This window comes from Hyla sarda, chromosome 3, assembly GCF_029499605.1.
Source record: "Hyla sarda isolate aHylSar1 chromosome 3, aHylSar1.hap1, whole genome shotgun sequence".
Lineage (NCBI taxonomy): Eukaryota > Metazoa > Chordata > Amphibia > Anura > Hylidae > Hyla > Hyla sarda.
This window is the reverse complement of record NC_079191.1, coordinates 266,843,098-266,859,473: the sequence shown is the minus strand read 5'-3', so window position 1 is coordinate 266,859,473 and position 16,376 is coordinate 266,843,098. Positions and strand designations below refer to the sequence as shown.

The following is a 16,376-nucleotide window of genomic DNA, read 5'->3' as shown; positions in this document are numbered from 1 at the left end:
GTCCCTAAAGAGTTCATGGATGTAAGAAAGTTTGTTGAGGACCAGAGTGCGCCTGAGAGGGGGACAGGCAGGGGAGTTTGCAGATGTCAGGTTGGAAGTGTTTGAGGTTAGAGAGGTTGTGTGGAGGATTGGTCGGTGAAAAGAAGGAGATGTGGCAAATGGGATTTGGTGAGGGGGCCCAGGTTTAGGAGATATTACACCAGTGGTAAGAAGATGCAGGGACAGGGATAGTAGGTGGGATTAGGATAGTTTGTGAGGAGGGTGTGTACACATTTTTTGAGGGATGGAAATTACAGTAATAGGAGGCAGAGTAGTGTCAAGAAGGAATGGAGAGATAAACAGCTTGCTACTTTGTGTCTGGATTTAGGGTAGGTAAGGGTTTGAGGACAAGAGAGGTTATAATTATTGACAAAATAAACATTCAGATTTAGGAAGTGTGAGGGGGAAGTTTGGGTATGGCGCAGTTACCTTCACTCTTGTTAAATTATGGTTTTAATTCAGCTGGTCAGTTCAAAATGCCATCACTTAGATACCCCAGCACAAATGACTAGTGCTGTTCTATAAATGTCAGTGTGCTCAGCAGTCCCAGCAGTCAGCAATCCCAGGTGTAAAAGCAAGGTGTGGGAACATGAAACCAAATTGGGGAGTGGCAGAGGAAACAGAAAGTGATGGGATTACGGTATTTTAAACAGAGTCTAATTGCATTAAATGTGGTCATTAAGAAGTGTGGAGCCGAAGCATACCATAAGCATATGCAGTCAATAGCAGAGGGTGAATGGTAGTGGTGGTAGTAGTGGCAGGATGAAACAAGCATACAATAAGCATAAACAGTCAATAGCAGAATGTGTATTGTGAAGGTAGTAGTGGCAGGATCAAAGATGTATACCATAGACATAAACAGTCAATAGCAGAGAGTGGATGGAGACTAGGTCTGGACATATTTCTCTCTTTCTTTTGAGGGGAGACCTTATTTGCATTCCTTATTTTTTTTAACCTATGAAGCATTTTCTGAATGTAAGTCTTCATATACCTACTAGGTCTCTTTAATAAGAAACAGTACCCCTCTTCCCCAAACAATCTCTGAAGGTATAAAAGTTTCCATTCACTAGCAGCCAGAGCTGATGAAACACAAAGTAAATTAGAAAGTTATATGATGTACAATGAGAACAGTGCACTGAGAAAATTCTGCATCTTGACTTTTGTGAATGATACAATATTATATGTTATCATAAACATTCATTACCTACCCTATTAACTAAATGTTTTATTTTTATTTTCTAGGATGTGAATTTTTTATCATTCTGTCATCAGTAATAGCAGCCATAAGCGGACTACTTGTGGGCTATGAATTAGGAATTATTTCGGGGGCTCTTCTTCAGCTACATACCTTATTAGAACTTACATGTCAACAGCAGGAAATAGTAGTGAGCGCACTACTCATCGGAGCACTTTTTGCCTCGCTTGTTGGAGGATTTCTTATAGACTATTATGGAAGGAGAATCACAATCATGGTTACCTCTTGTGTACTTGTTCTTGCCAATCTGCTATTGATCGCCATTGCCTCCTATGAAAGCCTTATTGCAGGTCGCATTATCATTGGCATTTCCATATCCTTATCTGCTATTGCAACCTGTGTCTACATTGCAGAGATTGCACCTCAGCATAAGAGAGGAATGCTGGTGTCTCTAAATGAACTAATGATAGTTGTTGGCATTCTACTGGCCTATATTTCCAACTATGTGTTTGCAACAGTTGCCAATGGCTGGCAGTATATGTTTGGACTCATTATTCCTTTAGCTGCTTTACAAGCCATTGCTATGTATTTTCTTCCACCAAGTCCTCGTTTTCTGATCATGAAGGGAAACGATGAGGCTGCAGGAAAAGTTCTCCAAAAACTAAGGGCAACTTCAAAGACCAATGAAGAACTCACAACCATCAGGTCTTCTATTAAAGCTGAATACCAATATAACTTTTGGGACTTATTTTGTTCAAGGGACAACATGAGAGCTCGACTGTTAATAGGTTTAGGACTAAGTTTCTTTGTGCAAATTACTGGACAACCAAATATTTTGTTTTACGCCTCTACGGTATTAAAGTCAGTTGGCTATGAAAGCAATGAAGCTGCTAGTCTTGCTTCTACAGGAATTGGAGTTGTTAAAGTGGTCAGTACAATTCCTGCTACATTCTTTGTAGATCGTGTAGGAAGTAAAACTTTTCTTTGTATTGGGTCAGCTGTTATGGCTGCATCGTTGGTCACAATGGGAATAATAAGCCTCAACATTGATGTTAATTTTAATACCATTTGTAAAACCAATTCTCAACTTAACCAGTCATTATTGGACTCCAATTTTTATAAGCTGGAGACAATATCCAAAAGTAATGAGTCTCTTTGGAAAGAGCTCCACCAGTTATCACCTTTGCTAAATGTTTCAAGAAATGAGACAAAACTGGAATATTTGACTACTATGATGGCTCCAAGCTTATCTAAAAGACCACAGATGACTCAAGAAAAAAATGTTCCGGTATTTATGAAATGGTTGTATTTGGCCAGCCTTCTGTCTTATGTAGCAGCTTTTTCCATTGGCTTGGGACCAAGTAAGTGTTTTTCCTGCTTTAATCAATTATGTTTGCAAATGATTATGCTCCTAAGTAAATTATAATCATAATGCACTGGTAGATATGGAACGATGAAGCACTCACCCATAAAACGGCTGTATGATCTTCAAGCTTTATTCCAAGAAGAAATAACAGACAGCAGGTACAGGAACACAGGGCACGTGATGGAACAGGTGAGGCGGGGGACGCTCAGGTGGGCAGAGACATGTTTCATGCTCTGCGGCGCTTCGTCAAGCCTGTAATCCATAAGATTACAGGCTTGACGTCAAATATGTCCCCACCCACCTGTTCCATCACGCTCCCTGTGTACCTGTACCCGCTGGCTGTTATTTCTTATTGGAATAAAGCTTGAAGATTATACAGCCGTTTTATTGGTGAGTGCTTCATCGTTCCATATCTACCAGTACATTGTGTCAGAACTATCTACTTTAGATGTGAGCACCCCCACATTGATGCAGGTACAGAATCTATTGGAAGGCATCCCATGTGCATTTGTATTCAGCTTCTGATTGCGGTAGTGCACCTGCAGTGTGCTAAGATGAGCAGTGCAATGTGATTCATTGGGGCTTCCATAAAACTGTTGATGGGTCTGAGCAAGAGATCAGAGATTCCAGAGTCCCTGAGGGGTACTGCACCAGTAAGTGTTATTGCTGTGACAGAAGCCAGCCAGTTGTAAAAAGGTGTCAGCCCAAGGTAAAGAGTGATACCAGTAAGGCCCCTTTCACACTACCATTGTCACATGTAGTGTAATGCGCGTCGGGGCCGCCGGGGAAAATAGCGAGAGAGAAAAATACAGCTTGCGCCATTTTTTTCTCCCGCTATTCCCACTGAAAAAAAGCGGTGCCCCCACGGACCCCATTGAATATAAAGGGTCCATCAGGACCCGCTGTTGCCCATTGCGCCCCATCAAAATGACGGCCATCAAACTAAAAAAAAAAAGAGAGTTTGCTGGCCGTTATTGATGAGGCACAGCAGCAGTGTGAAAGAAGCCTAAGAGACTGGCTTCCCTCAGGCCAAGAGAGTGAACTGTTTATCCAAGTCCATGGGAATAAGTGGAATATGAATCAAGCCCAGTGGTGGCTACATTAAGTGTAGAGAGCAAATCATCTTCCCCTGTTACAAAGTGAAATGTTTAAGTGTTGTACTGTATACTGCAAGTTGACTATAAGCTGCGTGAAGTCATTGTTGTTATAGCTGTTAATTTAAGTGGTCCTTAAAGAGACAATATATCTTGATAACAAGAACTTAACCCTGGAGTGTGTTGGCCACTTTGTGACCTGGGATTGTACTCCTGCTGCATAAAGAATTGTGCAATGCGCATTTGTGTGCAGTCAAGCAATCTGTAAAAGTTTGTGATTTCGTATAGAAGTACAGGGCGAAACAATAGTAGGTTGCTGGTACAATCCTGTTAAAATACCTAAGTAAAATCTCTGGCAGGGAGTAGCTTTCCAGAGACCCACAGCTAAAATGCATGACAGACAAAAGCTTAAGAGTACCTGTCATCAAAAAAAAACTTTAGATATTTTGTATATTACTGTATTTCAAACAACTTTTTAATTTCATGTATTTAAAAAATTTTTTTATTTTTATGTGTATTTTCATTTTGAAAAAATGACCACTAGAGGTCTTCCTACATGTCCCGGCTGCAAGTCTCTTATAGAGCTTGGACTCATGCTGGCCTGGCATGAGTCCTAACTCTCATACTACAGCCAGGACAGCCTGAGGGCATAAGTTGTCTCCTAGCAGGCTTCAGGAACATTACGCCTGCTGGGGAACGCCCGGGGCTTGCACTATGTGAGCAAGATAACAGGTAAGAAACAGAGCTTTTTAAAGATCAGAAAACCTTTTTAAGGGTGGAAGGTGTGTTATGAGTAGTTAGGGACTATTATCTGAGCTAGTTTAGAGAAGATTGTTTTGTGACAGGTACTCTTTAAAATTGCTTTGCTTGCAATCCTTTGGAGCATTTCTTGGTCCTCAGTCCTGGTCAAATTGCCATGCAAATATTGTAGAAAATAAAGTCCTTACTCATGGCAATAGAATAACATCAATTATTTTGAAAACTCGTGTTTACTAATGAAATTATTAACTACCAAAGAAAATTAGCAATGTAAACAGAGCAATGTAAACAGAGGTGTTCAGTGGTGTCTCCAGGTTTATTGATGCCTATTTTACATTTTTTTTGTTTTCACAAATTCTGTGAATATAATTTGAGCATTTTTTTTTTTGTGTGTTCCAGTGGCTTGGCTTGTGCAAAGTGAAATATTTCCTGCTGGGATAAAAGGCCGGGCCTTCGCAATAACAAGTAGCATGAACTGGGGCATGAATCTGCTCATTTCGTTGACATTTCTTACACTAACTGGTGAGGATAGCTTTTACAATGTCTTTGACTGCTTAATTTAACTATTAAATAAGAAATTCTAGCCTTGAACAACCACATTATTTTCAATTCTCCTGTTGCTATTCACTTTGCTGTAGGCTTTGTTAATCTAACTTATAAAAAGTTTAAACATTCTATTTAAGGTTTTATTGGATATGGAGGTCCATACAGATCAGATATAACCCCTTAAGGACGCAGCTCATTTTCTCCTTAAGGACGCAGCCCTTTTTTGCTAATCTGACCACTGTCACTTTATATATTAATAACTCTGGGATGCTTTTACATTTCATTCTGATTCTGAGATAGCTTTTTCATGACATATTCTACTTTAACATAATGGTAAATTTTCATTGTTACTTGCATCCTTTCTTGGTGAAAAATCCCAAAATTTCATGAAAATTTTGAAAATTTAGCATTTTTCGAGCTTTGAAACTCTCTGCTTGTAAGGAAAATGGACATTCCAAATAAATTATATATTGATGCACAAGTACAATATTTCTACTTTATGTTGACATCATAAAATTGACATGTTTTTACTTTTTGAAGACATTAGAGGGCTTCAAAGTATAGCAGCAATTTTCAGAATTTTCATGAAAAATCCAAAATCTTAATTTTTCCGGGAACAGGTAAGTATGAAGTAGATTTGAGGGGCCTTTCTGTGAGAAATACCCCACAAATGACCCCATTATAGAAACTGCACCCCTCAAAGTATTCAAAATGACATTCTGAAAATGTGTTAACCCTTTAGGTGTTTCACAGGAACAGCAGCAAAGTGGAGGAGAAAAATGAAGATCTAAATTTTTTACACTAACATGTTCATGTAGCCCAATTTGTTCATTTTTACAAATGTTATAAGGAGAAAAAGTCCCACAAAATGTGTAGCCCAATTTCTCTAGAGTAAGGAAATACCTCATATGTTGACACAAAGTGCTCTGCGGGCTCGCAACATGACTCAAACGGGAAAGAGCAACTGTGGGATTTTTTAGAGCAAATTTTGCTGAAATGTTTTTGGGGGGGCATGTTTCATTTAGCAAGCCCCCATGGTGCCAGAACAGCAAGAAAAAAAAAACACATGGCACACTATTTAGGTAACTACACCCCTCCAGGAACGTAACAAGGGGTATAGTGAGCCTTAACACCTCACAGGTGTTTGATAGGTTTGCGTTTAAGTTGGACGTGAATATGAAAAATTTGATTTTTAACACTAAAATGATGGTGTTACTCCAAATTTTTCATTTTCACATGGGGTAATAGGAGAAAATGGACCCCAAAATTTGTAGCCCAATTTCTCCCGAGTAAGGAAATACCCCATATGTGGACATAAAAAGCTCTGCTGGCGCACTACAGGTCTCAGAACAGAAGGAGCACCATTGGGCTTTTGGAGAGAGAATTTGGTTGGAATAGAAGTCGGGGCCATGTGCATTTACAAAGCCCCCATGGTGCCAGAACAGTGGACCCCTCCCACATGTGACCCTATTTCGGAAACTACACCCCTCACAGAACAAGTGGTACAGTGAGCATTTAAACCCCACTGGCGTTTGACAGATCTTTGGAACAGTGGGTGGTGCAAATGAAAAAAATGTTTTTTCATTTTCATGGACCACTGTTCAAAAAATCTGTCAGACACCTTTGGGGTGTAAATGCTCACTGTACCCCTTGATACATTCTGTGAGAAATTGCGTTACAAATTTTGGGGGTCTTCTTTCCTTTTACCTCTTGTGAAAATAAAAAAGTATGGGACAAAACCAGCATGTTAGTGTAAAAAAGTTACATTTTTTTACACTAACATACTGTTGTAGACCCCAACTTTTCCATTTAATAAGGGGTAAAAGGCGGAAAAGCCCCCCATAATTTCGCAATTTCTCCCGAGTACGTAAATACCCCATATGTGTCCCTAAACCGTTTCCTTGAAATGCGACAGGGCTCCGAAGTGAGAGAGTGCCATGTGCATTTGAGAGCTAAATTAGGGATTTGCATAGGGGCGGACCTGGATGCAAGCATTGCCTCTGCCACCACAACTTCCCTACAGCAGTGTTTCCCAAACAGGGTGCCTCTAGCTGTTGCAAAACTCCCAGCATGCCTGGACAGTCAATGGCTGTCCGACAATGATGGGAGTCGTTGTTTTGCAACAGCTGGAGGCTCCTTTTTTGAAACAGTGCCGCACCAGACATTTAGAATTTTTATTGGGGGGGGGGGGGGAGACTTGTAAGGGTACATGTAGTGTTTTAGTCTTTCTTTTGTGGTAGCGTAGTGTAGTGTTTTTAGGGTACATTCACACGGGCGGGGGTTCACAGCGAATTTCCCACTGGGAATTTGAGCTGCGGTGGAAAATTTGCTGAAGCTCAAATTTGTAGCTGGAAACTTACTGTAAACCCCAGCTCATGTGAATGTAGCAAAACTTCAACTCTCGGCATGGACTGACAGTAGTTTTGTAGTTTTGCCACAGCTGGTGGCACACTGGTGAGGAAACATTGTGTTAGGTAACAGACAAACTCAGCACTTCCCCACCAGGGTGTCTCCAGCTGTTACAAAACTACCACTCCCGGAATGCACAGTCTGTCAGTGCATGCTGGGAGTTGTAGTTTTGCAACGGCTGGAGGCACACTGGTGGGGAAACACTGAGTTAGGTTCTGTTTCCTCACCAGTGTGCCTCCAACTGTGGCAAAACAAACACTCCCAGCATGCACTGATAGCCAAAGGGCATGCTGGGAGTTGTAGTTATGCAACAGCTTGAGGCACACAACTATAACTCCCAGCATGTCGAGACAGAAGTTTGCTGTTCTTGCATGCTGGGAGTTGTAGTTTTACAACATCTGGAGGGCCACAGTTTAGAGACCACTGCACAGTGATCTCCAAACTGTGGCTCTCCAGATGTTGCAAAACTATAAATTTCAGCATGCCCTGACAGCCAACAGGGATTTCCCAGGTTACAGTGCATCGAGACATGACATGAATAGTCAGGTGATCAGAGGGAGCCAGTCCTGCTTCAATTTTGCAACAGCTGTGGCCCCCTTATTTGAAAACACTGTGTTTCAATGGGTGGGGTGGCTGATGTGTGGAAGGGAGGAAAATGATCTCATACTTGCAAGCATGGAACTGTGGGATGTGTAGTTTAGAGAACAAAATCCATCAGGAAATACCCAGTTCTGGCAGGCATGCACTAAAATCACCTTATGGTGGATAACCCCTTTAATTATAAGAACTTATAAAACATACAGCATAGAAAGTGTTATATAATATAAACTTGGCCCTTGTGGGAAAATTACAACAACACAATGAGGCTAAGTCTAAAAAAAAAAAAAATTTGTGTGGAAATTGCATTTTTGGCCCCTTTGGTGATTTTTTTTTTGGTACCCAAAATTTGCTGAAATGGTTTTTGGGGGGCATGTCACATTTAGGAAGCCCCTATGCTGCCAGAACAGCAAAAAAAAAAAAAAAAGCACATGGCATACTATTTTGGAAACTACACCCCTCAGGTGTTTGACAACTTTTTGTTAAAGTTGGATGTGTAAATGAGTAAAAAAAAGTATTTTCACTAAAATGAGGTAATAGTAGAAAATTACCCCCAGAATTTGTTACCCCATTTCTTCTGAGTATGAAAATACCCCATGTGTGGACATCAAGTGCTCTGCTGGTGCACTACAATGCTCAGAAGAGAAAGAGCGCCATTGAGCTTTGGAAAAAAAAATTGTTTGGAATGGAAGTCAGGGGCTGTCACGATGCCGGCTGGCAGGTAGTGGATCCTCTGTGCCGGAGAGGGATTGGCGTGGACCGTGCTAGTGGATCGGTTCTAAGTCACTACTGGTTTTCACCAGAGCCCGCCGCAAAGCGGGATGGTCTTGCTGCGGCGGTAGTGACCAGGTCGTATCCACTAGCAACGGCTCAACCTCTCTGGCTGCTGAAGATAGGCGCGGTACAAGGGAGTAGACAGAAGCAAGGTCGGACGTAGCAGAAGGTCGGGGCAGGCAGCAAGGATCGTAGTCAGGGGCAACGGCAGGAGGTCTGGAACACAGGCTAGGAACACACAAGGAAACGCTTTCACTGGCACGATGGCAACAAGATCCGGCAAGGAAGTGCAGGGGAAGTGAGGTGATATAGGGAAGTGCACAGGTGATCAGACTAATTGGAACCACTGCGCCAATCAGCGGCGCAGTGGCCCTTTAAATCGCAAAGACCCGGCGCGCGCGCGCCCTAAGGAGCGGGGCCGCGCGCGCCGGGACAGGACCGACGGAGAGCGAGTCAGGTACGGGAGCCGGGGTGCGCATCGCGAGCGGGCGCTACCCGCATCGCGAATCGCATCCCGGCTGGAGGCGGTATCGCAGCGCCCCGGGTCAGTGGATCTGACCGGAGCGCTGCAGTGAGGAGAGTGTAGCGAGCGCTCCGGGGAGGAGCGGGGACCCGGAGCGCTCGGCGTAACAGTACCCCCCCCCTTGGGTCTCCCCCTCTTCTTAGAGCCTGAGAACCTGAGGAGCAGACTTTTGTCTAGGATATTGTCCTCAGGTTCCCAGGATCTCTCTTCTGGACCACAACCCTCCCAATCCACTAAAAAAAAGGTTTTCCCTCTGACCTTTTTGGATGCCAGAATCTCTTTGACGGAGAAGATGTCCGAGGAGCCGGAAACAGGAGTGGGAGGAACAGATTTGGGAGAGAAACGGTTGATGATAAGTGGTTTAAGAAGAGAAACGTGAAAGGCATTAGGAATACGAAGAGAAGGAGGAAGAAGAAGTTTGTAAGAGACAGGATTAATCTGGCACAAAATTTTGAAAGGACCAAGATAGCGTGGTCCCAACTTGTAGCTAGGGACACGGAAGCGGACATATTTAGCGGAGAGCCATACCTTGTCTCCAGGGGAAAAAATGGGAGGAGCTCTTCTTTTCTTATCCGCGAACTTCTTCATGCGTGATGAAGCCTGTAAGAGAGAATTTTGGGTCTCTCTCCATATGATGGAAAGGTCACGAGAAATTTCATCCACAGCGGGCAGACCAGAGGGCAAGGGGGTAGCGGTTCTTAACCGTGATTTTATTAAGACCGCGGTAGTCAATGCAAGGACGTAGGGAGCCATCTTTTTTGGACACAAAGAAAAATCCGGCTCCGGCAGGAGAGGAGGATTTACGGATAAAGCCCTTTTTTAAATTTTCCTGGACGTATTCAGACATGGCAAGAGTCTCTGGGGCGGACAGAGGATAAATTCTGCCCCGGGGTGGAGTAGTGCCCGGGAGGAGGTCGATAGGACAATCATAAGGCCTGTGAGGAGGTAGAGTCTCAGCTTGTTTTTTGCAAAAAACATCCGCAAAGTCCATATAGGCCTTAGGGAGACCGGTTACAGGAGGAACCACAGAGTCACGGCAAGGGTTACTGGGAACCGGTTTTAGGCAGTCCTTGGAACAAGAGGGCCCCCAACTCTTGATCTCCCCAGTGGACCAATCCAGGGTTGGGGAATGAAGTTGAAGCCAGGGAAGTCCAAGGAGAATTTCAGAAGTGCAATTGGGGAGGACCAAAAGTTCAATCCTCTCGTGATGAGATCCGATGCACATTAGAAGGGGCTCCGTGCGGAAACGTATGGTACAGTCCAATCTTTCATTGTTTACACAATTGATGTAGAGGGGTCTGGCGAGACTGGTCACTGGGATGTTGAACCTGTTGACGAGAGAGGCCAAAATAAAATTTCCTGCAGATCCGGAGTCCAAGAAGGCCATAGTAGAGAAGGAGAAGGCAGAGGCAGATATCCGCACAGGCACAGTAAGACGTGGAGAAGCAGAGTAGACATCAAGGACTGTCTCACCTTTGTGCGGAGTCAGCGTACGTCTTTCCAGGCGGGGAGGACGGATAGGACAATCCTTCAGGAAGTGTTCGGTACTAGCACAGTACAGGCAGAGATTCTCCATGCGGCGTCGTGTCCTCTCTTGAGGTGTCAGGCGAGACCGGTCGACCTGCATAGCCTCCACGGCGGGAGGCACAGGAACAGATTGCAGGGGACCAGAGGAGAGAGGAGCCGAGGAGAAGAAACGCCTCGTGCGAACAGAGTCCAAATCCTGGCGGAGCTCCTGACGCCTTTCGGAAAAACGCATGTCAATGCGAGTGGCTAGGTGAATGAGTTCATGTAGATTAGCAGGGATTTCTCGTGCGGCCAGAACATCTTTAATGTTGCTGGATAGGCCTTTTTTAAAGGTCGCGCAGAGGGCCTCATTATTCCAGGATAATTCTGAAGCAAGAGTACGGAATTGTACGGCATACTCGCCAACGGAAGAATTACCCTGGACCAGGTTCAACAGGGCAGTCTCAGCAGAAGAGGCTCGGGCAGGTTCCTCAAAGACACTTCGGATTTCCGAGAAGAAGGAGTGTACAGAGGCAGTGACGGGGTCATTGCGGTCCCAGAGCGGTGTGGCCCAAGACAGGGCTTTTCCAGACAGAAGGCTGACTACGAAAGCCACCTTAGACCTTTCAGTGGGAAACTGGTCCGACATCATCTCCAAGTGCAGGGAACATTGGGAAAGAAAGCCACGGCAAAACTTAGAGTCCCCATCAAATTTATCCGGCAAGGATAGGCGTAGACCAGAAGCGGCCACTCGCTGCGGAGGAGGTGCAGGAGCTGGCGGAGGAGATGATTGCTGAAGCTGTGGTAGTAACTGCTGTAGCATAACGGTCAGTTGAGACAGCTGTTGGGCTTGTTGCGCTATCTGTTGTGACTGCTGGGCGACCACCGTGGTGAGGTCAGCGACAACTGGCAGAGGAACTTCAGCGGGATCCATGGCCGGATCTACTGTCACGATGCCGGCTGGCAGGTAGTGGATCCTCTGTGCCGGAGAGGGATTGGCGTGGACCGTGCTAGTGGATCGGTTCTAAGTCACTACTGGTTTTCACCAGAGCCCGCCGCAAAGCGGGATGGTCTTGCTGCGGCGGTAGTGACCAGGTCGTATCCACTAGCAACGGCTCAACCTCTCTGGCTGCTGAAGATAGGCGCGGTACAAGGGAGTAGACAGAAGCAAGGTCGGACGTAGCAGAAGGTCGGGGCAGGCAGCAAGGATCGTAGTCAGGGGCAACGGCAGGAGGTCTGGAACACAGGCTAGGAACACACAAGGAAACGCTTTCACTGGCACGATGGCAACAAGATCCGGCAAGGAAGTGCAGGGGAAGTGAGGTGATATAGGGAAGTGCACAGGTGATCAGACTAATTGGAACCACTGCGCCAATCAGCGGCGCAGTGGCCCTTTAAATCGCAAAGACCCGGCGCGCGCGCGCCCTAAGGAGCGGGGCCGTGCGCGCCGGGACAGGACCGACGGAGAGCGAGTCAGGTACGGGAGCCGGGGTGCGCATCGCGAGCGGGCGCTACCCGCATCGCGAATCGCATCCCGGCTGGAGGCGGTATCGCAGCGCCCCGGGTCAGTGGATCTGACCGGAGCGCTGCAGTGAGGAGAGTGTAGCGAGCGCTCCGGGGAGGAGCGGGGACCCGGAGCGCTCGGCGTAACAGGGGCCATGTGCGTTTACAAAGTCCCCCTTGCTGCCAGAACAGAACAATGCCTGAACAATGGACCCCCCCCCCCACATGTGACCATATTTTGGAAACTACACCCCTCACAGAATTTAATAAGGGGTGCAGTGAGTATTTACACCCCACTGGCGTTTCACAGATCTTTGGAACAGTGGGCTGTGCAAATTAAAAATTAAATTTTTCATTTTCACGGACCACTGTTCCAAAAATCTGTCAGACACCTGTGGGGTATAAATGCTCACTGTATCCCTTATTACATTCCGTGAGGGGTGTAGTTTCCAAAATGGGGTCACATGTGGGGGGGGGGTTATTGTTCTGGCACTATGGGGGCTTTTTAAACACAAGTGGCCATCAATTCCGGACACATTTTCTCTTCAAAAGCCCAATGGCGCTCCTTCTCTTCTGAGCATTGTAGTTTGCCCGCAGAGCCCTTTACATCCACACATGGGGTGTGTTCATACTCAGAAGAAATGGGGTTACAAATTTTTGGGGGCTTTTCTCCTATTTTCCCTTGTGAAAATGAAAAATTTAGGGTAACACCAGCATTTTTGTGAAAATATATATTTTTTTCCATCCAACTTTGAAGAATTTTCATTGAACACCTGTGGGGTGTTAAGTCTCATTATACCCCTTGTTACATTCCGTGAGGGGTATAGTTTCCAAAATGGGGTCACATGTGGGTATTTCTTTTTTTGCGTTTATGTCAGAACCGCTGTAAAATCAGCCACCCCTGTGCAAATCACCAATTTACGCCTCAAATGTACATAGTGCACTTTCACTCCTGAGCCTTGTTGTGCGCCCACAGATCATTTTATGCCCACATATGGGGTATTTCTGTACTCAGAAGAAATAGCGTTACAAATTTTGGGGGTCTTTTTTTCCTTTAACGCTTGTGAAAATAAAAAAGTATGGGGCAACACCAGCATGTTAGTGTAAAATTGTAAATTTTTTTACACTAACAGGCTGGTGTAGCCACTAACTTTTCCTTTTCATAAGGGGTAAAAGGAGAAAAGGCCCAACAAAATTTGTAGGGCAATTTCTCCCGAGTACGGAAATACCCCATACGTGGCCCTAAACTGTTTCCTTGAAATACGACAGGGCTCTGAAGTGAGAGAGCGCCATGCGCATTTGAGGACTAAATTAGGGATTGCATAGGGGTGGACATAGGGGTATTCTACGCCAGTGATTCCCAAACAGGGTGCCTCCAGCTGTTGCTAAACTCCCAGCATGCCTGGACTGTCAGTGGCTGTCCAGAAATGCTGGAAGTTGTTGTTTTGCAACAGCTGGAGGCTCCGTTTTGGAAACACTGCCATACAATAAGTTTTTCATTTTTATTGGGGGGGACAGTGTAAGGGGTGTATATGTTGTGTTTTACCCTTTATTTTGTGCTAGTGTAGTGTAGTGTTTTTAGGGTTATGGTGAGTTTCCCGCCAAGAGTTTGCGCTGCTGCGAAAAATTTGCCGCTGCTCAAACTTCAAGCAGGAAACTTACTGTAAACCTGCCCGTGTGAATGTACCCTGTACATACAAATGGGGGGGAAAACCTCCAGCTGTTTCAAAATGGCAACTCCCAGCATGTACTGACAGACCATGCATGCTGGGAGTTGTACTTTTGCAACAGCTGGAGACACACTGGTTGGAAAACCTTCAGTTAGGTTCTGTTACCTAACTCAGTATTTTACAACCAGTGTGTCTCCAGCTGTTGCAAAACTACAACTCCCAGCATGTACTGATCGCTGATGTAGTTATGCAACAGCTGGAGGTACGCAACTACAACTCCCAGCATGCCGAGACAGCTGTTTGCTGTTTGGGCATGCTGGGATTTGCAGTTTTGCAACCGCTAGAGACCAGTGCACAGTGATCTCCAAACTGTGGCCCTCCAGATGTTGCAAAACTACAAATCCCACCATGCACAGACAGCAAACTGCTGTGTGGGCATGCTAGGAGTTGTAGTTTTGCAAGATCTAGAGGGCTACAGTTTGGAGATCACTGTGCAGTGGTCTCTAAATTGTAGACCTCCAGCTGTTGCAAAACTACAACTCCCAGCATGCCCAAAAAGCTGTCTGGGCATGCTGGTAGTTGTAGTTTTGCAACATCTGGAGGGCTACAGTTTAGAGACCACTGTATAGTGGTCTGAAACTATAGCCCTCCAGATGTTGCTAGGCAACTCACCGGCTTCCGTAGGATCCAGCCGCACGACATCGCCGTCCAACGATCACCATCGCCCGCAGCCTCCGCAGATCGGTAAATGGATCTTCGGCGCCGGTCCCTGTCGGTTTCCCCATCCTGCCCCGCCTATTGTGGGTGGGCAGAACGGGGAAACCAAAAGTCTCCCCCCCCCCCCCGATCTGCTATTGGTCGTCGCTTCTTGACGACCAATAGCAGGGATAGGAGGGGTGGCACCTCCCTCTTATCCCTTCAGGGGGATCGTCGGTTTCTTGGACAACCGCGATCCCCCTTATATTCCGGGTCACCATAGACCCGGAATAACCCAGAATTGCGCAAATCGCAAGTGTGAATTCACTTGCGATTTGCCGTGATCGCGACATGGGGGGGGGGGTCAGATGATCCCCCTGGGCATTTGCTTGGGGGGGTCTGCTGATCGATATCAGCAGTAACCCCGGTCCGGTCCCTGCCCGGAAATTCCCATGGGCGTAAAGGTACGTCCTGGGTCCTTAAGTACCAGGGTGTCAGGACATACCCATACGCCCTGGGTGCTGAACAGGTTAAAAAAGGTATCTCCATCACTTTTTTGGATCGCTTAAGTCCAAAAAAGAATAAAAACCACCTGCATTAAACGCCAAAGTTAAAACCCACGTGTTGTTTTTCTTGGCGTTTTTTTCACTCCCATAGACTTCTATGGTAGAAAAACGCCACGATTTCAGGGAAAAAACACCATTGGCCCAACATGCTGCGACTTTGCAAAACCGCCAAGGAGCTAAAAAAGAGTGGAAAAATGTCAAAAGGATTTAAAAAAAAATAAATAAAAAAAACGCCAAACTGAAAAATGCCAAGTGGAAAAAGAATTTTGCGATTTCTCATTGACTTAAAGGTAACATCTGGTCTCAGCGTTTTTTGGCCGAAAAAACGCCATGCAGCAGAATTGGCATTTTTCTTGGCGTTTTTCCCCCTAAAAAAACAAGTAGAAACTTAGCCTTAAGATAACTGTTAGAAATAGGAATTTAAATAAATAAAAATACATGAGCATATTTTACTACTGTGAACGTAATTAAATCACTTGCTTGATACTCAAAGGCAGCTCACGAATATCGGAACCATTCCTACATATATTTAGAATAATCTGCTTGTATATAAAATGTAAGTAAATAAATATAAAATATAATATAAAATATAAACTCCATTGAAAGTTCAAATAGATGGTTCCTGTGGAAAACGATGGATCATTCCTGCAGAGAAAAGTAGCCACCACTTTCCAACTGTGCAAAAGAAGAACTGTATATTAGCACTATGCACTTTTTAGTCTCTGTATATAAAAGGCATAGAGTATTGTTCCTGTTGAAAAATGAAATGTTTATACCAGATAGATGTATTTATAGACAGCCTTTTCGTAAATCGTTCCTGCCCTGTGTATTAGGCCCAGTGATAGGCTGAAAAGCAAACAAATAATTGTAGCACTGCCAAGCTGACAACCCCGTCGGAGTGGGAGCTAATGCAGCACTACTACAGCTAGTGTCTCTTTACTGTGCTCATACCCTGTGAAGGGATCCGTGGATACATGCATGAGAAAACAAAGAACGTAGGGAGCAATTATGATCCAGAGGCACATCTACAGTATAAAAACTTTGCCTATATTCAAGGTGCATGAAACGTTCCATAATGCAGGACGCCAGGGTCCGCACTAAGATGCACTGCATCTTACTATGGACCCTGGCGG

General features: G+C 45.0%; 1 protein-coding gene across 1 annotated transcript in view; it reads left to right on the top strand.

Moving 5' to 3' along the window:
- The window catches only part of SLC2A12 (solute carrier family 2 member 12), an 81,862-nt gene that overhangs the window by 30,537 nt on the left and 34,949 nt on the right, over positions 1 to 16,376 (top strand). The window contains exons 2-3 of the mRNA XM_056563324.1: positions 1,282 to 2,595; positions 4,853 to 4,975. Coding sequence (XP_056419299.1) covers positions 1,282 to 2,595; positions 4,853 to 4,975 — 1,437 coding nt within the window. The remainder of the gene's footprint in view (positions 1 to 1,281; positions 2,596 to 4,852; positions 4,976 to 16,376) is intronic.